Source organism: Zonotrichia albicollis, chromosome 3, assembly GCF_047830755.1.
Source record: "Zonotrichia albicollis isolate bZonAlb1 chromosome 3, bZonAlb1.hap1, whole genome shotgun sequence".
Taxonomy (NCBI): domain Eukaryota; kingdom Metazoa; phylum Chordata; class Aves; order Passeriformes; family Passerellidae; genus Zonotrichia; species Zonotrichia albicollis.
Window position 1 is genome coordinate 111,617,898 of NC_133821.1, and position 26,762 is coordinate 111,644,659.

Here is a 26,762-nt window from a genome sequence, read left to right on the forward strand (position 1 = left end):
TTCAGTTCAACACATTATGTATATTTCTGATATAATTAAAAGACAACAGCTCTGGGTAAATAATTATATTACATATTTATAACTATTGCAAGAATAGACATGTTTTGCATAATCTTCAAATTTTAAAAACAAGATATACAGTTGAAAGTACTAGAAGAGGACATTCAAATCTTTCAAAAGACTACCCAATCTTTCTTCTGAAAAATAAAAACCAAAATAATGCAAGTTGTTTTCTGGCACCTACTTTGCTCTCACAATCCCATCCCCATTCAACACACACAAACCAGCATCACAACCAAATTATATGTGTTTCTCCTCTGGAAACGTGTCATGGCAAATAAAAGTGGTTACAAAACTGTATTCCCTCTAAATTAGGAGTTCACCAGAGACAAACACATAGCAGTGTTTCATTTAATCATCCCCTCTTCAATGTCAGATCTCATACTAATTTAGACTTATATGAGCATTTATGCCCCATAAAAAATTGAATCAACCGTTTTTTAAAAATTGTCTTTTACTAAATAAATTATTCAAATTTAGTCCCATCCCACATGCCTTAATGTTACTATTCCACTGCACTGTTTCTCCAAGTATCTAGTGGGCACTCAAAACTCATAGCTTACAGGTCCAACTTTGCTTTTCCTACAAGCAACGTATCTGTAGGTACATTAACATTCATAAGGATTTAAGTGTAAATACAAAAAGGAACCTTTGTAAACAGTTCTCATGTCATAGCCAACACAGAATGTTCAGTGAAGCACTCAAGTCGCTGCTGTTAGGACAAACAACCTTATAACTCAAACACGTACTCGTTGGCCAAACATATTCTGCGGAATATGAGGGCGGCCAGGGCGAAGGTGAGCAGGACGATGAGCACGGTGGAGCCCGCGTGGTTGGCGTTGCCGCGGGGCTGCTGAGCGCGGGTGAGCTCGGCCGAGGCCGGGGCGCGTCTCTGGCTCTGCTGCTGCGCGCGGCGCTGCCGGGGGCTCAGCGAGCTGCTGCTGCTGCCAGGCACGGCTGGGGGGGGCTCCTGCCCGGCTGCTGCGCTGCTGCTCTGGCCTTCGGACTGAAACACAACGAGTGAGAGCTGTCACACAGTACATTTTATCTCTTGTCAGCAACAGATAAAATCATAACGACTAAAACATGCTCTTCAGATAAGTGTTAATACATGTCACTAATAGTTACAGGATTGTTATAGCTGGTTGTTTCTGCCCATACGCTATCCTGAGTTGAAGTATATTTCAAGCTGAAAATCAGCAGTCCTATAGACAAGAGAAGGCTGAAGGAAGTCTGCCAAAGTGTATTTGTGTTAGATATTTCAAATATCTTTGTCAAGGATTTGTTTTAACTCTTTGCTGCTCAAGAAATCCTTTAAGTAGTTATATCTCTGAGGATTTGCAATGTCACCTATACTGAAGGGGAAACAAGACAGGGAAGCCAAAAGAAGGATGGAGAGAAGTCCAAGAACTGTAGTTATGCAGTGCTGCAGTGCTTCCTGTGGACATCTGAGTCCAGAAGTCTGCTCTCATCACCACCACCACCACTGAAAAACCAAAATGAAAATCCTGACCACAAATGACCCGATCCCAGCAGGAGTTCTGGAGCACAGCACACGTGCTGACACTTACCTATTGCCCTCTGCTGGGTGAACTCGGTCTGGCATTACAAGTACTAAAAAATACACTTAAGCAAATCATGTTCTGCTCATGAGAATTTTATGCTGAAGAAAACAAGTTTCAATCTTATGGACTAGAAAATATGATATCTGATCTCCCACCAGAATAATCCTGCTTGCAATACTAAAAAGCTCAAACTTCCAAGTTTAATATTAAAAATAATAATACAGTGCAGTCATTAGAAATAAGCATTTTCACAAGGTTCTGTTTTAAAGTGTTTAAAAAAAAAGCTCTGAGAAAAAACTGCAGGTTTTTAAAATTTTTAAGTTTCATTTTCAGTCCTCAGAAAATAAGGTTTTCTGGTATTCCTACTTAAACCAATTTGCAGCTATTTTCCAGAATTAGCTTTCTCCCCCTTTCCTTCTACAAGATTATTGTAACAGCAGGTTAAACTAGAATTCTGGACATTTTAGATTTTTGTCAAAGCCTTTTAATGGACCCAATATCCATAACCTTAAGCACTACTTCAACCATCTACTATACCTATAAAAGATAACCTTTCCACATGACTTAATGGGGAATGCCCTCAACTGCATATCAGATTTGACAATCCACAAGACGGAGAACAGCACTTGGGCTTGTGACTCTTCTGTGTGCGGATAAAGAATTCAGAATTTCCACCTAGTTAGTGATTTGTCTCACCAAGGGAAGAGGCCTTCCGTTCCTACCTCATCATTCTATTTCCCACTGTTTATCATTTGCAAGGAAGCACTGATGCAATTACTCTCCACATTTGGTAACTTGCTGTTTACACAGGCGTCTAGCCTAAATAAGCAAAGCAGCTTGGGTACCTTCAAAGAAAAATGTTTTTAAAAGATAAATTTTATCAGCAGAGACAGCCAAGAACACCACAAGCAGCCTGTTGTGATTTCCAGTACACTGCAGAAGAAAGTAATTCTGCTTCTCACTTGAAAGCTCCTCATGCCAAGGAAAAGAAAGACTTGGGGAGGCCAAGTCTTTGAGAAATGAAGTTCCTAGAATCATCTACATTCCCATCTTCCAGAAGGTGAGAGGGAGAGAAGTGAATTCAGGACACAAGAACTATCACTACCAATTCAGTAAGCAATGTTTTTCTTCCTCAGACAGTTTTTAAAGATATAAAAATGTCTAGATATCTTCCTAATCCTTCATCTTACTAACAAAAGTAACTAGCACTGGCTGTCATACACATCTTCTCAATACTGCAAAACTTAAATTTAAAAATAAAACAGAAAGGCCCTGTTCTGAATATAACAAGCTGTCATACACTGACATGAACAGATCTGTGATTCAAGAGAAATCTCACTGACAATTTCAAGGCTTTAAGTTATTTTTCTGAGGAAATTATAGATGGATTGGGCCAACAGCAGACCAAAGGCTTCACTCAAAGCTCAGCTAATGCACCACCTTGGGATTCCCAACATAATCAATGGCCAACTATTACCAGATGTGCAGAACAAAGCTAAGAAAGGAGTGATCATCATGACCCGATATAAATTTGGGTCCAGGTGCTACAGTATCTTAAGTAATAGAGATGACAGATAGATAGATAGATAGATAGATAGATAGATAGATAGACAGACAGACAGACAGATGGATAGACAGATAGACAGACAGACAGATTTTTTTGTTTGTTTGAAGACTTAATTGTTAAGAATGCCAAAAAATGGCAGACGGGCTTCACTATCAAAAAAGAAAAATCACAATCATCTTGTCTTCAACTTAATGGCAAGTCTTTAAACTCTTCATAAGCAAGCATTACAAGATTTTTAGACTAACACAACACCTCACATGACACAATTTCCATTGTTTCTGCCAAATAATGGTTTCTGCCAAACCATACTGGAAATGTAGATGAGGGCTTAACAGACTAAAGATAGAAATATTCAATAATACTTACATTATAGCTACCCTTAGCATCTGATCTTTACAGACATTTAAAACACACGTCACATTATTAAATACTATTTATATTGCTACATGTCACATTATTTCTGAAGCTTCCGAAACTGTTAGGACTGATAGAAAACTTTGCTCCAAGGACATCTACACAATTATTTGATGAATAAGCTATTTCAGTAAAATATACTTCTATTAGAACTAACAAAAACTTGTACCATCTAAAAAAATGCAAGTAATGAAATTTATATCATGTTCAGTCTACTGAAAAATGGTAGAATTCATTGCATCCTTTATATCTCCAGTCCATTACTTTAAAAATTTTTATCAGAATACTAGAAGGATATTTAATAATCTTAGAAGGGATGTTTTAAAAATACAGCAAACTCAGGAACTCAGGACCATATAAATCCTGTGGGTTACTGAAGCCTCTTTCACTTATACCAATGGTCTGGGGAGAGATGCAGAAATCAAGATAGGTGCAACACTTGTTTGCCTGTACAACTTCTAACTGAAGAAACACTGAAGTTTGACACAGCATGGCTTAATGGCTAATACGAAAAATGACACGTTTTTAATGAATCAAAGTTGGGCCAAGTATTCTCAACTGTCAAGACATTTAAAATGGTTGCTGTAGCATTACAGAACTAAGACATCACTTAACAGAGATAAAGGGTAACACTTTTTTGCCAATATATTATTCAGAACTTATAAGTTAAGGGCTTTATAAATCTCATGCATCAGAACATAGCCTCATTTTCTGACAGAAACTTCCTTCATCAGCTAAAGAGTAGCTGGCTTCAGTTACACTGTTTATTTTATCACCTTCATAATGCTTCATCCAGTCACTATCATCAGTGCAAGTCACTACTGTAAGATACTGCTTAATAACAGGTGTACTGAGGCTTAAGGCATTCCCAGGTTATCAGAAAAGCCTACCTACAGTTTTTACCTTGTTACTTAATAAAGCTCCCAAAGCATCGACTTTATTCATTAGCTACAAGCCCCAAGGTGGGACATCATTCCATATCAATGCACCAAATGTATTGCTACAGATTTGGTGGAAGTTTAGACACCCATAATCCACACAGATTTAGTCTGTGCAATCAGGGGTGAGACAGAAATGCAGCCCACCAGCCTCTGCTGCTGAGCAATCTGCACTGCTCTCCAGCCTCCACTAATGAGTCCCACTGTGATCAGTTTTGGTACCAAAATTTAGGTGACCACTGCACCCGAGTCCCACCTGAGTATCTACAATATATTCCTTCTAAAACATTGTTTTGCTCAGATGTGGAAGGATTTCACCTTAATACTACCTCAGTTATTTTTATTAAGCCAGCTTTCAGCAGCAGTACCTTGCTAGCACTTTGAATACTCAAACAAGAATAATACATCATCACTTTGCCCTGAGTAGACATCAACAGCTACTACAAATAAAATAAAGTACTGTCAGAAGTAGTCTAGTCAAAGGTATTTTCTGCATTCAGTTCAGACTCCTCACAAACACTGCATAATGCCTTAGGTAGCCTATTGTTTTAGTTTTATTAATGCTAAAGACTGTTCTCTGCAGCTCTGTATCCTTTCAGATGAGTCTCTGTGGCAGCATTTTCCAGAGCAGGGTTGTTCCTTTCCTTGTTCTCATGCTGTTGTACTCGTTGCCTTGCACCTGGCAAACCTCAATGATGTTGTGACAGGTTCTCCTGGGAAGCAGGTCTCAGTGGCATGAGAATCAACCCCCTCCCCTCCCTCTTCTTCCTTCAAAAGTCAGCTGTTTAAAGGCTGGATGAATGTTCTCTAATAATCCAGGCACATAAAACTTAACAGCCAATGTGCAACATCTGCACCAGTGCTGCACACTCCAGTCATTACTAACAAGACAGTGACTGGGAACAACCACTGCTGGTCTGGCAAAAAGACAAGAGAAGGTGGGAGGAAGGGAAGTGACCTGGAAGATGTGGTCAGGCAGGGAAAGCCCAAAGTCAAGAGCTCTGAGTGCACCTTCCCCACAGCACAGACAAACACATCCACGCAGCAATTACACAGTGAGTATTTTCAAAGGGCAACAATCTGTGAGGTTGAAGTACTGAGTAACAAAATGACTCAGCCAAAACATAAACAACAGTTTCAAACTGAGTTTTGAAATCTGAAAAACATACAGTTAATGGACATACTGTAAGACTTGGTCCTTCTTTAGTCAGTGAGGCAATAATCCTTTCCCTAGGTGAAAGACGACAGAAGGGAGAGCTAATTAAAAATACTTCTCTTTCTGATGGAATGAAAAATTCTCTCTTCAGGAATAAGGCCCCACGTGGAACAAAGAAATGGACACAAAGTGATGCCATTGCAGAGACCCATTTCAGAGTGCTCCTCACACAAAAATTAAGTTAGCCCTCTCCCAGGAAGGACATTACTGTGATCACAAATATCTTGCCATTAACACACTTTAAAAATCTGGCCTTTCAATCAACTTAAAGGTAAAAAAATCGTGGAACTGATGCTGGAAAGAACAAACTCGACCATGAAGCAGTCCCATAGTAAAACGCAGACCACAGATTCCTTCACCTTCACCTAGAAGTGACCCTTCCCTTAGCACCTATTTACCATTGTGACTTTAATGAAGACTGGTTACAACTGTTCTAGGAGCAGAAGAAAGGTAACACTCTATTTTTTTTGCATGATTACTTTGAGTATTCACCTCTGTATTGCCTAGAAAGACAAAAGGTCCCATGACTTCAGAGTGAGACACATTAATCCACTATATCAACAAGTTAATACAAGGATTCAGCATTGGCCCCATCTCTCCCCTTTTTACTCTCTAAGAGAGAGTAAACCCAGCAAATTCTCCACAACAGCTTTAAATTAGGTACACATTTGTAGAGCAAGTGGCAAACATTTTATCCACAAAGAGAGAATAGTATGTTTTGGTGTTGCCCAAATCTAACACAACTTAATAAGACAGAATTAGGTCTTTACCCAACGAGGACTCAATAAACAGATTTTACACATGCAGGAAACCCAGCTGAGTAGAAAAGATCTGAGGTTTGCATGGGAACTCTTTCACACTCTAAGCAGATCAAGGCCCAGAGTGCCCTACTTTGAAAATATTTCTATTACCTTTCACATTAATAAGAACACAAAAATAGCAAGCTCAAATTCCTTAAAACAGTCTTTCCTGTTACACATTTCTTTCTTCCACTCTGTGGCTATTTTCCACTACTGAATGGCTCCAGACAATTCCTAACACTCAAAATATGACAGCTCAGAAACACAGGTGTTGGTTCAAAGTACCACTAACAATCCTGAATATTAGTTCAATTCTCTAAAACATGAACCAATTATCATTTACAGTTGATCACATATATATGAACATTTTTACATACATTTATATGTTTAAAGATCTCATTTCCCCTAAGAGTCATCTTCTGAAAATTAATCATTAATTATTAAATCAGTATAATTGATAAAACTAGTTTTCTTTAAAATGTGATTAATTTTAAAAAGTCTCTCTCCTCAAGAAAATGCCAGCAATGCCTTGGTGTATCAGATCTTTCTACTATATTAGCCAGGATTTGTACTAAGAATAATATAATAAAATGGTTTATTAAATCCTGAACCATCTGGAAGAATTTCTTCCCCCTTACTGTGGGGGGAAGAAAGTTTGCTATTAGCATATTTATATTTCTACATAGCTTGAAAACATGTTGCAAACACACAACAGATGTTATTGGACGTGTTGTAGGTTTTTTAACCAATCTGCAGCCCCATCCTCTCTAAAAAAGGCAGCTTAGCTGGGATTTGCCTGCAATGTATCAGTGAATTTAGATTGCATTTGCAACAGTCGTTACAGCAGCTGCCTTGGCCCACCACCAGACCTCAGTCACTTCTGAAACCTTTATGTAAGCCCTACACCTAGCAGTATTAAAATATAAGTGTCATATTTCAAATAGTAAGAACATTTTAGACTAACTTAAGAGGTTATAAAACCCAAGAAGATAGTATTGATTAATATTTAAAAGCTACAGTTTATCACTGAAACATTTTTTGCCTCTGGCTAAGAATTCTGTAGAGAAAACCTGTGCTACATTACACAGATGGTAAATTGTAGTGCTTCAGACACCATAAAGTTTTAATGAAGACAATGTAATTAAAGGAAACACTGGAAAGAAGAACCGCTAAAAGAACATTATTTCTTGTTTTAAGAGAAGAAAGTGAAAGCAAAGGTTGCTATTTCTAAAAATGATTCAGCATACTATTTGTTAGCAGATTTTATATAAAGGTATGCAGGAGCTCCAGCATAAATATATGAACTACATACTTTAATCAAGACTCCAATCAGCTTAAGAGGACAATTTAATAATCAGACTCTGCCCAATAAAGCTCCAAGATGGACCATACCGTTGCACTTGCTGGATCTGGGAATGCTCTGGCTGCACCATCCTGCTGGGGCTCACGTGAAGTAGCAAAGTGGTTCAGCCCTGATGTGTTTGAGGGTCCAGCATCAGATCTCCTGGATGAATTGACCTCTGCCTACAAGAAGCACACATCACAGACAGGATCAAAATTGCTCCAAAACAATTTGGCTTATTTTGGAACGTGTATTTCTTTGCAGAGAATATGAGGCTTACCAAAATGTAATAATCAGGTGTGCCAGCTGCATTCTGATGACACAGTAATAAGTTTAAGAAATTTTCATTCTTTAAAAATAAGACTGCAAATGTGCAAATAACAGTTTAAAACCCAATTTTGTTTGCGCATATCAAATGTAACATTCAAAAAAAAGCACAGATGTAGAGAGCAAAAAATAAAAGTCTTTAGAAGATCCAGGACATTATGCCAGAATAACACAATTTTTAAAACTTTTGTTTTGCATGTCCTTAAGACAATGTTGGCCTACTGTTGATACAAGTGAAGTAGCACAGCCTGTTCCCCCACAGGACTAAAGAGCCTCTGGTGAGTGCCAGTGTAATCTGGCTGTACTGCTTTCAGTCCAAAGCTGCCTCACAGACAGAGGGGGCATATATGTACGACACTACACTGGGTAGTATTTGCATACCAGTGTCCACTATTTAAATTTCAGCACAGAGTAAAAGAAAAAATTCAAGTCTTTCAATACTGCTTTCATACACATTTACAAAATGTCTACTGCACATTATTTCCCAGAATTTAGGTTTCATTTAGGAAATCTGAGACAAGAGACCAGTAGGGACATGTAGAAGAATGCAAACTCCAGAATATTTGCCAGCAATAATCTCTTGGGAATGGAAAAGGATATACCATCATAGTGCTGAACTGGAATACTTCTAAAATTTACACATGTCAAAAAAAAAAGGGAAGTCTTGACCAGATCAATTTTTATCAGTAACCAAGTCACCTCTCAAGTCATGTGTCTAGATCCCAATTTATTACCAAATGACAACTTCAAATCTAGTCTTCAAATGCAGACATGGTGGTAGTGGTGGTAGTAGTAGCAGGAAATACAAACAGTGTATTAGAAAACACTGTGATAACAAACTGGTAAGATCACAGTATAATAGTCTTTCATGATATTATTTAGTGTGAGGAAATTAGGTTCTCTGTTTCTTTATATGTATTACCTTAAGAGAATCCAAAAAATGCACCAAAACAATCTGGAGATGGATTTAACATTTGAAAACTTAGAATCTGCTAAGAAGACTGCTTTGTCTTTGTACTTAACTATTATGAACTGTAATATTAGACAGGAAAAGTTATGATTCAAATATGGATCATCAACAAAGCAACACAGAATTATGAAACATTTAGACCGGAATGGAACTCCAGATGTTCCTGGTCCAGTTCTCTCTAGAGTCATGTGAGACAAGTTTTGAGCATCTCCATAGCTGGGGGTTCCAGAGTCTCTCTGGGTAGTTCTGCTCCAGCATCTGACAATCCTCAGGGCGAATCTTTCTTTCCTATCCCATCTTAAGTTCCCCAGAACCAGAGGACCAATTTTCTTACTCTTGCTTCTTTCAAGATGAGCTTATTTCATCTTTACTGTTGATCTCTATAAAGCAGTACCAAATGTGCATTTGATTTACTATAGTTTTTGAAAGTACTAAGTCTAATATCTAGACTGAAGTGAGACTAACATTCAAAAGATGACCAACATCTTTAAACATATGAGGGTGAGCAGAGAATTTTACTGCAAAATATGCCTTGTGATGGCAACATGAAGGGAAACCATACTGTTTTACAGTGACACATATCCCATTAGTGATTTCTTTTTCTTTTTGCCTGTTTTAAGCAAGGTGGAATTTCTGCTATATAACACCTAAAACACAGGAAACTATTTAGAAGTCAATATAAAACTGATACAAAATACAATTTACTATTAAAACAGACAGGAACAAAGGTGGATGCTCACAGAATCAGGAAAACTGTAATGCGAAGACGTGTTGGGGTCTTTTCCCCCTCCTGAATTTCATATTCCTATCTCAATGACTTTTTAAAAAGTTACCATCTTGTTTAAAGCTGGTAAGAAACACAATAACCCTGGGATCATCTACACATAGTTAGGAAACCTCTTATTAAAGGATGAATGCAGAGGTTGCTAGTATGTTTGCTAGTAGAGAGACTCTCTCAAATTATACACTCAATCAGCAATCTGATGTCAAATACTACCCCATAAATTGATATGAAATGTATCCAAATGATTAAAAACTTCTTTATTTTCTGCTAGTAATTCATACTATTAGTTTATTACAAACACATCAATTGAACACCTCTGCCTAACAACAAAAGATAAGAAAGTCAAGCAAAGCAGAGAAGCAGGAAGCTTAAAAAATGCCAACCACTAAAATTTGATTTGAGAAGGGAAGAAAAGTGCAACCAGAGAACAGAACTGATTTACCTTATTAAAAAAAAAAAAAAACACCACAAAATCACAATGGATGGTGAAAGGCTGCAGAAACCTCGGGCTTTCATTTATTTTTTCTCCTGACAAGTGCTTGTTCTTAGGAGGTGGTGTCAAGCACACAGATACATGGAAAGCACCTGTATTCTTTAAAAACTGATATCTCTAAGCCTTTAATTTTAAAACTGAAAAATGTATGAAAACATTGTTTTCATGTAAGTTATGAGTTCTTTCTCACAAAAGAAAAAGCCAAACAAAACCAAACTCTGATATTTCTAGAATTTCTTTGAAGATTAGCAGTTCTGAAGTAAAAAACAAACCTACAACTTTAAACCCTTATATACAGTAAAAAAGCCAGGAAAAGGCAACCCATTGTTTCTCCAAGCAGTTCAGCTTTAAAATTCTGTCCCTTTTTTTTGTATCTTTGTAAAATATTTGGAGATGTTTTTATTCTAAGTGTTATGGCATAGGAATATGCACATCCTGCAAAACTGTCAGGAATGCTCAGAAGACAATCTTTACTTTCCTGGCACACACAAAAGAAGTAAAAAGTAGCCTTTAGGACACTATTAGAAGAACATGGGTGATAAAAGGGGACATATTGGCAGCCCTGACCTTAGTGAGGATGTGTTCTACACCAATGCCACATTCTCATATTGTAACTGTAGCTCCCTGCCCTCATGCACAGTAGTCTTCCTTAGTGGATGATTTAAGAGTTTAGTGGAAAACCCAGTGAAAAACAACACTGTGCATGCAAGACATGCAATTCTCTAAGGAATGTATTTGTCTAAACAAACCTTGCTTTCATTGAAACACAAGCTAGAGAACACATTTCTCGGTCACAGCAACTTCCATACCAGAGTTCAACTTTCAGTATCTTCAGATAGTAGCAGAGTAGTTCAAAAGAATTTGCAACCATTTTTCAGTAGTAATATGTTTTATTCCTTCCATAAGCCAAAAGGAAAAAAAAAATCACAAAGGTAAAAAATTTAGGTTAGCTTTGCCCAAACTTTTGTCACACTTTTATGATAAAACTAATTCTGGAGAATTTAATCAAGTTATTAGTGTTGGAAAATGTGGAAGTAAAAGCAACATAGGCAGTTTTTACCACAGTGGTTACCACTAAAATTAAAACTAATCAATCAGTGCTTGAGATGCACAACTTATTAAGCAGCAAATTTCAAGAAATACATTCTTATTTTCTCTTTCAGACTATACTGAAATAAACCGGCTTCCACATAGCAATTGATGAAGGTCTTCTGAGATGATGAATGTTTCTGTGATTTCCAAGTTTTTCCCTCAGTATTTTCTTTTCTAATTCTATACAAGAGAGATAAAAGTTTAAACAGTGACTTTACCTTGAAGCTAATTTGCCTGGCAAGCTCTTTAGCCTCCTTGTCTGCCTGGCTTGACACACTTCCAGATGTCAGTGGTAAGAGGGCTGTCTTCATAGATGTGCCACACATTTCACAACAGAAGTCTTGTGACCTGCCCACAAATGACATAGCTCAGAATAGCATGTTCTCAGTGTTCCTGTGTGCTTGTTTAATAAACTATTTGCAGAACAATCCACAGAAAGACAAGTGGTAGCAAGGCTAGTAACTTAGAAGTACTTCCCTCTGCCTCAAATCACACTATCTTGAAAAAATATGTTGAGAATTATCTATATTATATTATCTATATATAACACAAATTCTCTTATGTCATTTAGGAAAGTAATGACAACCGACTTAAATATCACTTTTATTTATACTTTATTAATAATTTCTTACAATTAAAATACTTATGTCTGCAGCAAATAAAAACTATAAATTATAAAGATTTAACTGTTATTACAAATGTTATACTGGACCCAGGAGCTTGCACCTCCAATCCAGGAATTTCAGCTTCCTGGAGAACATAACCTTCCCACACCATCTCCCTATAGGGCACACTGCAAGTGGCTCTCCAGGCCAGCGAGGAACCACAGAGACTTGACAGCACAGTACCAAGACCAACCTACCCCACTGACTCACTCCTGTTACTGAATGCCACTGAAAAGAGCCTGGCTCTACCTTTTTTACAACTTCCTTTCAGATAACTGTACATATGGATATGATCCCCTGAACCTTCTCTTCTCCAGGCTGAACACTCCCAGCTCTTTTACTACCTCCATGGCAGAAACATGTTCCAGCCCCTCAATCACCTCTGTGGCACTGCACTGAATTTGCTCCAGGACGTGTTGTCTTTCTTGTACTCTGATCTGGTCACAGCCCCACCTGAGCCCAGCACTCCTGGTGTCTCACCAGTGCTGAGTACTGAGGTAGGATCACTCCCCTTGACCTGCTGGCAATGCTGCTCCTTGTGCAACCCAGGACACCATCAGCCTTCTTGGCTGCAAGGGCACCCTGCTGCCTCCTGATCAGCATGGTGACCACCAGAATCTTCCCTTCCAACTCCCTTCTAGTCAGCTAGTCAGCTGGTGCTATTCCTCTACAGGGGCAGGACTTTTCTCTGATATTCCTCCAGCCAGCTGAGGCTCCTCTGGATGGCAGTACAACCTTCTGGTGTATCAGCCACTCCTCCCAGCTTTGTATCACCAGCAAACTTGCTGAGGGTGCACCCTCAGTAAGTGTCCCATTATCCAGGTCATTAATGACACTGAATAGCACTGGCCCCAGCACTGACACCAGGAATACACCGATAGTGACCAGCCTGAAGCTGGATTTTGTGCTGCTTATCACAATCCTTTGAGCCAGGCAGCTCAGCCAGTTCTTAATCTACCTTACTGTCCCCAACCACCTAGGCTGTACTCCATAACTGAGGATAACAGAAAGGACACCAAAAGCCTTGCTGAAGTCCAAAAAACAACACTCACTGCCTTCCCTTTGTCCACTAAGCCAATAATTTCATCATAGTCACAAACCTAATCGTAACTTCCTAAAGATCATTTAGAAAAAGTTGCTTCAGAATTTTGAAGTAATTTTATTATTACTTAAAGACAATTATACATCATTATTTTGGTTGTTTTCTCCCCCCCTTACTATTAATTCCATCATACCCATTTTCTCTCCATGCTGCAATTAGTACTGTATCACAATGTTAATTACAGCTCCAAGGCTGAACTTCAGACAAACCTCAAATATGACCACACAATACTGGAAGGAACGAAGTGCTCTCAAAATATTTTGTTTTACTGCAAGTTCCAGGTTTGCACAATACTCTGAGAAAAAAGTGACCGCACATACAAGGCATCAAACTTGTTTTATTTGGAACAGATAAGATAAAGACTGAAGATAAGAGACTAAAATAGCTTATTTTCTACTCAATGCATTACCCTAAAAGTGACTGAATGTAAATGTACCTACAATAACAAACTTAACACTTACTTCTTTGCAAGAGCTCTTCTTTCTTCTGGTGTGTAATCTAGAGATCCTATTGCTCCTTCACCTTTGGTTGGCATAAATCCAATGATGGCTAGTAAAGCTGTTCTTACTAAAATGGGAAAACAGAGATATAAACAAAGTGGCAGAAACAACAGTTATGTAATCGCATTCCAAACTTGGCAAAGTTGAATTTCTGACTGCAAAACTTCATTCTGCCAAGTCTGAATTTCCTACAAGCAGCACTGGTTTGGGGTTTTTTTGGTACACTGCAAAGCTTTCTCAATTCTGTTTTAAGACAAGGTGGTAAACAAAGAAAAAGCAAACAGTCAACAGAGAAGAAAAAAATCAATTGTCACAAAAATGTTGCATTAAGGTGAGTGTTCCAGACTTTAAAAACTGTGAAAAAAATTAAAGCAAAACTAACATATAAAAAGTGGTTCAGGGGAGAAGGGGAGCAGGGGGAGAGGAAAAAGATAAGACGGTTCACAGGGAATTTTTTTTTTCTGTTTTCTATTAGACATGAATTCTGCAATTTAGTGCACACATGCTAAGTTTTTCTTTTTTGTAAAGTATTGCAGAATTTGTTCCTTTATGTCATCATAAATAGGGGAAGGAGCTCACTTAAAATATTAATAACTGTTTGTAACAGAACTCATCTGTTCTTCATCTGAAGCATCTCTGATGACAACATCTGTACTTGGACTTTGTTTTACAGATGTAATGAAATTTAAGAATTCAAGACACTTGCCAATACAGTTGGTAAATAAATATCCCATCAAAATAAGTACCACAGAAAAGAGACAGAATATATACAACTACTTAGAAACACAGTATTTTCTACTCTTTAAAAAAACATTGGAGACGTTACAAAAGTTGAAGAGTGGTCTGCTAGAAAACTCCTAAAATCTTACTAACATATTTTAAAAGTGAAACTGATGTAGAAATAATTGATATACTGTACTCAGCCAAACTAAAATTACTTGAACATAAGCATATTGCCTTGGATGAACTGTGCCAGCTGTAATAACAGTATTTTTAAAAATAAAGATAAGAGAAAATTCAGTTATTCTGAACTCAGACCACATTATCTTCCTCTTGAGTGCTCAGAACCACATCATTAGAATTGAAAACTCACTTCTATTATTATTCAAGCTGGCTTAGCGATCATGCAAAAACAGGGTAAAGTAACAGGATTTATTTTTGTAAGAAAAATTTTAACCAAAACACAGAAAGAATGTTCTAAGTAGTCTGAGAATTCTTAAGGCTTATGTATCCAAGTAAAGAAGAGCTTACCATCACCCCTCAGCTTCTCAGCCCTGGCATTTACTTAAAAAAGAGAAGCCCAAATCATTCAATTTCACTCTTTTATGACATTACATTTGACAAATTCTCCCATAATTTTACACCCTCAAAATCTGTCTCCTCTTGCACTATAAACATTCCTCAGGAGATTTTTTTTCAGTTTAAAGAACAAGTTGTTTAATGGGGGTAACATTTATCAAGGAACTGTTACTTACTACTCCACGAAGGCTGCCATGTTTCAGGATGATGCCCTGAGATGCTTAAACAAATTTTCTTCCCCACTTCAAACCTGCCATTTGCCTTGAAAGGAAGAAGGAGGATACAATAAAGCAGGCCAGCAGTTAACTCTTGAGTTTTTGTAAAAGTTGTAAAAATCATGATTAAAAGAATTCCATACACAAACAATATGTGACAATTATACTACTGCCAACACCATAAAATTTCAACTTGCTTCTTGAAAACAGAACTCTGTCATCTGAGTCTATTAATGCATGAAGAAAACCTTCTACAAAACTATGCACAAAGGAAGGCCTTTGCCTCAAATTACAGGTCTGCCTTCCTACATCTGAGCAATGTGTTCAACAGAAACCAAGCAGGCCCATGGGGAGAACAGAAGGCTAGAGAATCACATCAGCAATGTGACTGCTCCCAGAGGAAAGAACTTCCATTTATTAGGCATAAGGCTTCATGCAATTAAGAGATTACAAAAAAATCTTGGAAGACTTTGGATCTTCAATTATAGTGTATGTGCCACCTTTCTTACAAAAATAACATTATGTTAAATGCCAAGAATCTCCCTATGATAAAACTGATAACAATAAAAATGAAAAATGAGTAAGCATGCTTACTTACCGTCAGCAAAATAATGCTGGGTGGTTTCATGGGATATTCAGGTGGTAGCACTATTCGCCCATGATAAATCCCTCCATCAAAATCTGAATCTGGAGGGCCTCTAACAGTGAAGTGCCATTCAAAAAGATTGTCCTAAAATGCCCCCATCAATGGAAGAAGGCGGAGGGGGAAAAAAAAGAAAAAGTGTTCATCACAGAAATAGGCAAGTTGATGTCATTTTCTTGAACAAGGACAGGCTGAAGAACCAGTACACAGGCAGAAGTTTTAAGAAGCCAACATCAAGTAGAGAGTTAAGAGAACACAGCACTAAGGATAAAGCAATGTAGGGTTCTGGTAATTTTCTTGTGCAAAAATTTGCCAAAACCCTCAAATTCATTATCCAAATTCTTTATGCTAGCTGTATAAATTATTAGAAGAGCTTTACTACCCAACAGATAGAAAACTGAGTCAATTGAGAGTAAGATCCAAAATCTTTAGATCTTTGCCTCAGTGAACAATAATTTCTGGAGAACCAAGGGGAGACCAACACCAAGACAGAACAGTAATGACAGCCTTCCCAAAGCTCCTTCCATGCCCTGGTCAACACAGGGATTGACTCACACCCCACAGAACTATTCTTCCTCCTCCACTAACAATTTTGAAACAGGTACTGTGCCTTATTGCACAACTTTGAAAGATACACATTGAAATCTAGAGTTTTATCATCATTGGACATATAAATAACTTCTCTTTAAACATTATTTTTTGTAGTTTTGAGCTGGAATTTGTGTATTAGAACTTGTGCTGCCAACAACTTCCTAAGTATTTACAAACAGAACAACTCCTGCTGTTGGGACAGGAGCCTAAATGAGGCTTGCTGTCAGTGAATGAGATCCCCCAGCTAATGCTAAACACTGGTATTACAGCACTGGGACTGCCCACATGGTTGCAGTTTTTCAAGTCTAGGAGATAACTGTCAAGGTTTCCAGCATTTCCTTTCATCTGCCAGTGTTCTCTTCCCAGTGAACTACCATTATAATCCAGAAATGAGATCTTCATGTAGGTTACAAATAATAGCAAGAATTAAACCTCTCATTTTACCACAGGAAGGAGAAGCAAGCTACAGATAAAAACCAGTAAACAATAGGGAATAATTTTATAGCACCTAGGAACATGCATTATTATGTGAGCAAGACAAGTGTGTTATGCATTTCTGCAAACAGCTGAAAATCAAACCTCCCAACTGAATACCACAGAACACTGCTTTTTAGATTAACCCAGTGAAGTCAGAAGGGATTTCTGTTTAAGCTTCTAACCACCAGAATTTCATTGTTCTCTCCATCCAAAAACTTAACTGGGTGTTTAGACAAGAAGCTACCCCTTAAGTGAAATCCCACTCTCTTACAACGCATCCAGAATTGTACACATTTGTGTTTTTCACAGGTTTTCTTAAAAGCAAAACAACAATCCTCAGAGTTGGTCACCTTAAGTGTTTCAGTGACCAACTCAGCAACTGAGCCAGATGTCAGGTTTGGGTACAAAAAGCTTGATTTACATATCAAGTATTTCCACAGTCTTGGGAAGGCAATGGGGGGAATATACACACCCATGCTATAAAACTACACAGGTGCCATGTAAAACTGTTACTAAATACTTTCACCAATACCCTGAACTAGAAGACCATTGAAGCTGAATTCTGCTGCTGATTTCCATCATAGGGGAAAAAAAATCGGTTTGCTATCATTTAAATATGTACATTTTAAATATATATGCATTTTAGAGAAGTATATATTAATTAAGAGCATATATTAATAAAGTAGCCTAATTACAAGCTCTTACAACCATATAGAGAAACAAACCTCCAAAGGCTGTGCATGATAATGATCTGTAGGATCCTTCAGTTCTGCAGCCTCTTTCATCAAACGTTTGACAGCTGAAAAAAAAGAAATCATAAGACATGAAAATGAAGAAAATAACTTAATATGCATCACATAGAAAAATACATAAAACATTTCCTGAAGAACTCTTTTCAGCTAACTAATCTTCTCCAGCAGATTCCAGTTTCTTCACTGGAGTTCATAATTCAAGATACTATATAACTACTTATGATGAATAAACCCTAAATGGGTTATACAAGCATAAAGTTATGAAAAATCCGTGCATGGTCACAGAGTTTCTCAACACTGAACACCAGGACTAAAGTAGTTCTATATTGGCAATTGCACCAAGCAGGAGGAAAAACATATGTATCATTAACAGAGTTTCAGGCTACAAGATTTACAAGGCTAACAACCTTATGAGTGCATTTTTAACAACTGCTGAAAAGCTTTATCCTGACACCTCCCATGACAATTACATGAATACTCCTTTAGTTGATCAAAGGGGGGTCACAGTAATACTTGAGAGAAATCAACACATCACCAGGAAGAGGAGATGAAGTTTTATACAAGATTTGAAAACACATATGCCCAGCCTGAAAAATTTACCCAGGGCCTCTGCAGTTGGAACCTGCCACCAAGTGTGAACACCCAGGTATTCTATCATGACTTCAGGATACTCATTAGCAACCTTCTCCAACCTTCCACTTCAGAAATACCAGCATCACCTGTATTTTCTGTATTTCCTTCTTTGCCCTCTTTTGCAAGCTCTGTTACATCACTTATACTTCAAGTGCCCTCATGTGCACCATACATTAATAAAAAACTCGGACCTCCCCACACAGGAATTCTCCTTCCAATCTACTGTGAAAAGTTCTTTACCTCCTTCACACTTTTGGACAGCTGTAAACAACGGCTCAAAGTTAGAGAATTTCACTTCTTACAACCCAAACAGAAAACCAATTACGTGAAAATCTGCTGCTGCCAGTTACCTCAGTCATGCTGCTGCCACAGGGAGGGGTCAATTAAAAACCTACCGATCCCAAAAGGTCATGGCACAGCCAGCAGCATTCAGGGTCTGCTGAGTAACAGTTTGTCTCTTTCATCTTCATTAAGGTTTACCAGTTCATTAGAGAGGAATATAAGAAAACCAGTCTAGACCAGAAAAGGCTTTGGACCCAGCATTGCTTCACAGCCAACAAGGCTGGACACCTGCCTTTAGGAGAAGAATGAGCTAAAAATGAACACCCCATGAAGCAAAACGGTGACTGTGAGAAAACTGAGAATGTATGTAACAATACCTGAAGAGAGCCTACAAGAAAGATGGGAGAGGGATTTTTGTAAGAGCATGTAGCAACAAGATGGGGAATAGCTTCAAACTGAAAGAGAGTAGACTTAGATTGTATATTAGGAAGAATTTCTTCCCTGTGAGAATGGTAAGGTGCCGGAACAAGTTATCCAGTGAAGTTGTGGATGCCCCATCCCTGGAAGTGTTCCAGGCCAGGCTGGACAGAGCTCAGAACAACCTGGTCTAGTGAAAGGTGTCCCTGCTCATGGGGTTGGAAGTAGGAGATCCTTAAGGTGCCTTCCAACCCAAGCCTTTCTATTATTCCATGATTCTAAGCAGCACATGTGCATGCAGAAAGGCTGAGAGCTGGGCTTGTTCAGCCTGAAGAAAAGGCTCTAGGGAGACTTTACTGTGACCTTTCAATACTTAGAAGATGCTTATAAGGGAATGATTTTGAACTCAAAGAGAGTAGGTTTGGATTGGACATAAGGAAGGAATTCTCTGCAGTGAGGGCAATGAGACACTAAAGCAAGCTGCCCAGAGAAGCTGGGGAGGCCTCATCCCTGGAAGCCTTGAAGGTCAAGTTGGACAAAGCTTTGAGCTGTGATCTAGCAGAAGGTGTCCCAGCCTGAGGCAGGGAGGCTGAACTACATTACCTTTAAAGATCCCTGCCAACCCAAACCATTTTGTGTTTGTCCTCCCACCTTGCTGAAAAATACCAACTGAGAGGCTGCAAAGAGAAGCCCAGAGAGGTAAAGGTTCATTCTGAGAACGTGTGATCCAGTGAAGAAAGACAAAATTTGTTTCTTCTTTAAGCACTGCTGCAGTATTCATGCAACAGTTCTTCCTTTGGCTACCAAATACTGCAGTGGAAGAAACAAGCATAATTCGCAAAGTCTGCCTGCAAGAAGTCGTGGTATTTCAACCCACTTAAGTCATACTGAGTCACTGAGTAAACACTGGGCAATGGCAATTCTGAAAAATCAGAATGGTTTGGACCCATTTGAAATAAAGAATCGCAGACTGTCAATAAAGTCAAAGAGTATCACTAATTCAGCCAAAAAAAAAAGAAAAGTCGAGACACAGAATTTGTCTAAGACAGGTTTTAGAGACAAAATAAGTTATTTTTTTAATGTGACATGACCATCAGCATGAAAAATAACCACATTTTCAAAGATACACCCAGTAACACTTAATGTTCATCAAAATTAAATCCTGAGGAAATTAAGTTTCTGGACAGGAGATTATAGGAGAGCTCCCACCAAGCAGGAGGTGTGGGAGCTCTCTACTGCTCTGTGGAGGAAAGACAGAACACTACAGGTCAGAGGCTCTGCCTGACAATCAGCCTCTTGTGTTACACTGAACAAAATTTTCTGAAAAGCAAAATATGGATATTAAAAATCTAAGAATCAAGTTGCAAGCCACCAGCTTGCTTTAGGATTGAGTGGTGGTGGAATAACAACTAATGAGCAAAATTTGTACAATAAATGCATATGTGATTCAAAGATTCATTTCTGCCAAAAACCACGTCCATTCAAATTCCACTTTTGTCATCCTTTACTTCAAGCTACCCTCAAACTCCAGTTCACACAACTGCTTCTTTTGAATATATCTACAGGCCATGTTCAAGTACTCCTGCTGTGTGCCCAACCAGACAAGTCTGTAGCTAGTGGCTGGGGAAACCTTGTGGACATGGAAAATGCAAGTGATCAGTCTTTGTAAACGTCAGTGTGACTGCTTAAAGGGATGACAGGATTTGAACATCGGTGGTGTTTTCGTAGTAAATCATTATGTCTTTTCTTAAAAAAAAAAAAAAAAGTGGTTGTGCATGACAGTATCTTCCTCAAATGTACAGCAACCTTTTCATTCTGAAATGAATTCTCAAACTTCAGTTTGAAATTTCAGTTCCACTGTTTGAAAAAGAAAGGATATAATGAACAGATAAATAATGGAATCCAGAACAGTTGGCATAAAGCTAGAGATCTCTCAATCTTTCAAGATGACTTATCTAAGCTGGGAAAAGAAGAATAAAACAACCTGACAGCTTTTACTGCTTTGGCAAATGTTTCCTACCTTTTTATTTATGGCTGCTATTATTATTTTTTTTTCACTTTAAGCAAGATTTGGAGGTCTATTCAGAAAAAAATACAGAAGAAGTAGTAACTTTTTCCCTATGGCTCTGCTAACCAAAACAGCACAAGTAAAGATGCAATTTATTTACTGAATACAGGTTTTCCAGAAAGTAAAACTCCCACAAAACCCTTCATCTCAGAGAAACTTCTATAACTACTCAATCCACTTAAGTGATTAGTAAAACACAAGTCATCTTTGTTATGTGTTTTTCTATTAATGAGGCTACTATCGACAATTAGGAAAAATATTACACAACAATAATAGAAAAAAATTTTAAAAATGAAATCACATAAACAGTTTGAGACATGCATCAAGTCCTTTCAATTACATGGACGTGTCATGGATGACATTTTGGGAGGGTCTCTTTAAATCCAGCTGGCTTTTTTTTCTTCCGCCCTCCACTCTGTAGCTGACCATGGAGCCAAGAGTGCCTGACCCACAGCTGGTGTAACCACCAAGTGACTTCAGAGGTCACAGTGCAGAGTCACCTGCTGAACCACCAGTCCCCACAGCAGCCCAAAGTACCTGGGAACCCAAACTGCAATGGCATTTAAAAGAAAATCTCATTTAATAAAGGTAATATTTAAATTTCTTGTAAGAGGAAAATAACAGTGAATCATCTGTCAGTAGCTCCACTCCACATCATTAAAAAAACCCATTAGGATTAAGTTTATGTGTAAAGTACCCAGGATTGCTCATAAAATGACAGCACTTGATGAGCTTTGACATTTTAAGTTTAAAAAAAAAATTCCCATTTTAAGTGATCTGGTCACTGACACACGCAAGAAAACATATTTAAAAGAAAGAGTCACAGTAGCTCTTTGATGTGGAAAATGGTATTTTTTCAATGATATTTTTTGCTGTACTCTCTAGAGAATGGTTTGTTAAATCTAAACATACAGAAACTCTAACAGGTTCACAGCAACTTGCACAGTGTCACTAAGACCTGTATGACATGTTGTGGATGTGATTCTCCCGAACAGCTTAGAACCTATGAATGATGTGTGATCATTTGTGAACTAAAAATAATAGAAATAAATCCAAAACACAGCACTGAACCAGCTACTAGGAAAAAAATTAACTCCACCCAGCCAAGATCAGGACATTCCTCTGGCAGTTCCTTTGACTTCTGCTATAAAACAAATGTAAACACCATTTGCCAAGAAACAGGCCAGCTGTTTTCCATCCTCAGGGTCTCAGATACTTCCCTTCTCAAGACCCATAAGCCTCCTGAATAGCTCTTTTACATCTTCACAGCCTCATGTACATTCTTTCACAGGATCAACAAAGTATTAACAACTATTAAAAAAACACAAAAACTTTTAATTAGTCTTGTCTTGCTTTCCTCTCACCCTCAGAAACAGCCAATCTTTAGTCCTCATTTCCCTCAGGGCAGCAGGAAGTACAGCACTCTTCTTGTAGTTGCAATCGAAAACAACTGTTCAGTCCAACACAAAGGGAGGTAAAACTTACAAAATCCAAGGTGCTTGTTGAACACACTAACATCAAACAATAAATAAATTTTTAACATCTGTTCAACGTTTTATTTTTAAACAATCTATCCTTATTTCATACACGGAACAGCTACTGGCTATTTCCTATTAGCTCTGTTTAGTTAACAAAGAACTGACGCATGCTTGTTGGCACGGATCACTTACTTGTACAAAATATGCAGTGGAGAAAGAAGTAGAGTTTGTAGGAAAAGCAGCAATCATATTGAAGATGACAGCTAAGAGGATCACAATCTCAGCATTATTATGTTCCCTATGCCTTCAGGCTCCCAAAGCAGTGCCCTGGGCAATAGATGCAGGACAGCATGCCATGCCTCCCTCCACGTGCTCTCCCTACGCCTCCAGTGCCCTCACTAATCAAATTCTCAATGGGTTGATCTGCTGAAAGCAAAACAAACTCTGCTCCCCCAAAAACTAAAAAGCATGGTTGTTAGTGGGCTCTGTGAGGCACTGCCAGTAGCTGTTCATAATTCTTCAAGTGTCTGTGCAAATACCCACTCAGACACCTGGTCACAGCCTAGACAAAAGCGAGACACTGTCACTACAAGAGCAGTGACTACAAGATTTGGTGTCTGATCTTACAGCAGGCCAAGGGTCACAGCTCTTGGGGAAAAAACAGTAAAGAGATTATTCCAAGTAGCTGTCTTATAAATTTCAGAAAATGGGGATGTTCTTGAGGCATGAAGAGGATGAGTCTGTACTTTAGTCAGCTGAGCTTTAATATTGATGGGAGAGGTTTATCAGCCATGTGGTAGCAGGCTGATATAAATCGACTAATCCATTTTGAAATCCTAAGACAGAAAATAGCTTACCCTTTTACAATTGCCAAAAATACACACAAAAATATGAAGCAACAGCTTACAAGGCTTTGCCTTATTGAAGCAATACAAAGAAACCTGAAGTGTGGAGTGTGAAATTTCATCCCTTCCAAAATTAATGGTCTTTTTGGGAAGAAATAAAAAAGAAACTCAAGTTCATAGGCAGTGTGAGAAGACAGCATGAGGAGAATGCCCCCATGGCACCCTCCTCTCACAGAGGGTAAGTGACAGGAGCTGCTGGGCCATCCCAGACCAGCACTGGCCATGGCCTGTACCTGAGGCAAACAGAGACGGGCCAGAGCTGCGCTGCCTCTCAGCGACAGAGACCTGGCGTGCAGGGCAACAACTTGCTCTGTGCTGTGGAGAGTCTTTCTGATATGTTGGGATGAACTAACTGGCTGTAGAAACAGGGATAAGGAAGAAGATGAACACATTGCCTAGGAGCAATCAGGAGCAGGACAAAGATGTGCAGTAATACTGCTCTTTTGTGGTCTGCTTGAGAGCACACAAAGTACAGCAATGGAGAACCTAACTGATCCCCACTCACCAACCTGGTCTAGCACATTCACAGAAGAGGGATCCAGGTATTAACCACAGATGACCATCAGCTCCTTCACAACTCTACAGCAGAATTTGGCTTAAAATAAAAATCAATAAAGGCATGTGCTTTTTTTACCCATATTTTCCTATTTAAAATGTATTTTCATCTACAACATTATATTAAAGCAACTTATACTAAAAGGGTTAGTAGAATTTGCCCTTTAAAAGTCTACTGAGCAGACGAAGTCGCCCTTTGCAGTTTGCTCAAGTCTAACAGCAGACAGATTTCAACAGCAGAAGCCTCTTGTACAGGTACAAAATGATTACTTTTTCCACTCTGTCTCAAGATAGCGCATTCCAAATCCCTAAAGCTGACCTAAAGGTTAGCTTGGTTCTTCCTCTACTAAAGGCAAAGCAACAACAACAGGCACAAGGTCAGCCACTTGTTCTAAAGCCTTAGAGGGCTCAGTTACCAAGTAATCCCTTCATCCACAGATGACACAACTTGAAATAGAAAATATGGTGCACCTTTTATGTATTTTAGTGCCTTTACATTAACTGAAACTACCTTAATATTGTAATATTGTAGAGTTCATTGTAAGCCTTCAGTCAACTTGCAAGAGTAAGATACCAGCACTAAAGTGCAGAGATAACTGGAGCAAGATAGGAATTTGTAAAACATACACAGAAATATTAAGTAATTGCATATACTCATCTACCTGGTTAGCAAGTAAAGTGCCAGACTAGAAGCAGTGGCTATACACAATTACTGTCAACTCATTTTTAATGGACAACTGTGAAAGAAACAATATTTATTTAAAATATTTGTTTATATTTATTCAACACCTTTTTGCATATCTGTTCAGTGAATGATTTCACACATACTGACTTATTGACACCAATGTTCCAAATCATTATAGAAATTTTAGAAGTTATATAAATAATTTACAAACTTTCACCATCTACATGGAAAGAAATAGTTTAATAAATTAATATGTAACCAAACATGCTTAATTTGGAGAAACAATATTAAGCCATTGTATGAATTATTTGTCTTTGCCACATAAAGTTCATTTTGCTATGGAACAGCTGGTTCCACCCGGTTTTCAGCACCAACAGGTGCTGAAAATCAATTCCAGTAAAGGTAATTTTCTCTTGAATACAGGGGAGACAAGTAGCAACAAAGGGGAAGAACATTTCTAAATTAAGCCACAAATATTTGTCCTCTCCACCCAGATCCCAGGTGCTTGTCATACAGCACACCACTACTGTTTCCCATGACGTGGCAAACCACAACCAGGGAGCATGTTTGTGTGGCCTTGGAAATTCACATATGCCACACATCCTGCATATCTCCCTAAAAATAAAGTATTCCTTCCTGATATTTTAAATGACAACAAGTTCATAATTTGCTGAGTGATCCTTCTTATCTTTCAGTTATGCAACTTGGGTGTGAGGCTAAGGGGCATAATTTAACAACAGACACATTATCTGCCTGAGGTGTGTTTGTAAACAAGCGTGTCATGACATTTGTAAGGTACAAGTCATCGTAACATTCAGTTTCTCCTCACCTCTCATGCTGGTAAGAGGACGGTACCATTAAAAAATAAAGCCACTATTCATCACAATAACATGAAGCTGATAATGCCTATTTCTGAACACCCGCTTAGGGGAAAGCAAGGACAGCAACCCACACCGAAACCCTCCCAGCCCTTCCAAGCTGCAGAAGAGGTTTTGTTCCGGCAGTGCCAGCCAGGCCTCCGGCTGTGCAAGCGGCTCCCAGGGGTGAAGCCCTGGCACAGCCGGTCAGAGGCCGCTGCTCCGACACAGGCACGGCCTGTCTGTCCACTGTTTGCCTCCCAGGAATCCAAACCTGCCCTTCTAGCGCTGTTTTCTCCACATCTCTTCATGTATCTCTCTCACTTCAAGGATTCAAAAGAAAGCCCAGGAGTTATAGGCCTGAATTTTAACATGCAAACATGCCAAACCAAACATGGGAGCAAACACAGACACTCAAGTAAATGGAGCCTGTACAGCAACACTTCTGCTAAACGAACTGACGCCACGCAGGCCAAGTCACCCTTGGCAAGCCGTCCCTCACACGCACCTATTCAGAGAGCAGGCGATGCCCGGGGGGGAGCAGGGCACGGCCACCCGACTAAACGTTCAAAGGTACGTTTCCACGATCCATTAAAACGCGTGGGCACACAGACCAGGCGGTCAGGGTGTTTTGAACCGAATTACAGCTCGGAGGAAGGTTTCAACGCCATCGCACTGCGAAGGCGAACCGAACCTGGCCGGCCTGCGCCTGAACGCCGCCACCGCCCCGGCGCAGGGAACTCACCGCCACTGCCGCGGCCCCCGGCCCCCCTCCCCGCCGCGGCCCTAGCCCAAGCCCCGGCCCCCGAGCCCTCCGCGACCAGCTCGCCCGCAGCAGCCCTGGCAGCTCGTAGAGGCGCCGCCGCCACCTACCCGGGCTCTTGAGGTTGTACCGGGCCTCCATGGCAGCGGGCACCCCTCGCTTCCTCCGCGGCGGCTCCGGCGGCGAGGGCAGGGGGCGGAGGAGGAAGGCCGGCCCCGGCCCGGCCCAGCCCGCCTCGCCGCGGGACACTCCCCTGACGTGGCAGTGGCGGCGACAGCCCCGCCGTGACCGCGGGGGAGGCACCTGC

General features: G+C 39.3%; 1 protein-coding gene across 1 annotated transcript; it reads right to left on the reverse strand.

Annotated features, from left to right (window-relative positions):
- Positions 1-26,700, reverse strand: UBE2J1 (ubiquitin conjugating enzyme E2 J1). Its single transcript, XM_014264943.3, has 8 exons — positions 26,566-26,700; positions 17,786-17,859; positions 15,948-16,079; positions 15,311-15,395; positions 13,797-13,902; positions 11,787-11,916; positions 7,953-8,084; positions 1-1,066 (listed from the first exon to the last, which is right to left on the reverse strand). The coding sequence occupies exons 1-8, from the start codon at positions 26,594-26,596 to the stop codon at positions 791-793; spliced, it is 966 nt and encodes a 321-aa protein (XP_014120418.2). The 5' UTR covers positions 26,597-26,700; the 3' UTR covers positions 1-790.
- Between the last annotated feature and the right edge of the window lie 62 nt (positions 26,701-26,762).

Bases quoted from the DNA above. Each gene is read 5' to 3' on its own strand.
- UBE2J1 (XM_014264943.3), bottom strand. From the start codon at position 26,596: ATGGAGGCCCGGTACAACCTCAAGAGCCCGG. The intron at 15,396-15,947 runs GTAAGTAAGCAT...CTTCCTTTCAAG, and splicing joins CCAGCATTATTTTGCTGACG to GCAAATGGCAGGTTTGAAGT. The intron at 11,917-13,796 runs GTAAGTGTTAAG...ATTTGTGGGCAG, and splicing joins AGAAGAGCTCTTGCAAAGAA to GTCACAAGACTTCTGTTGTG.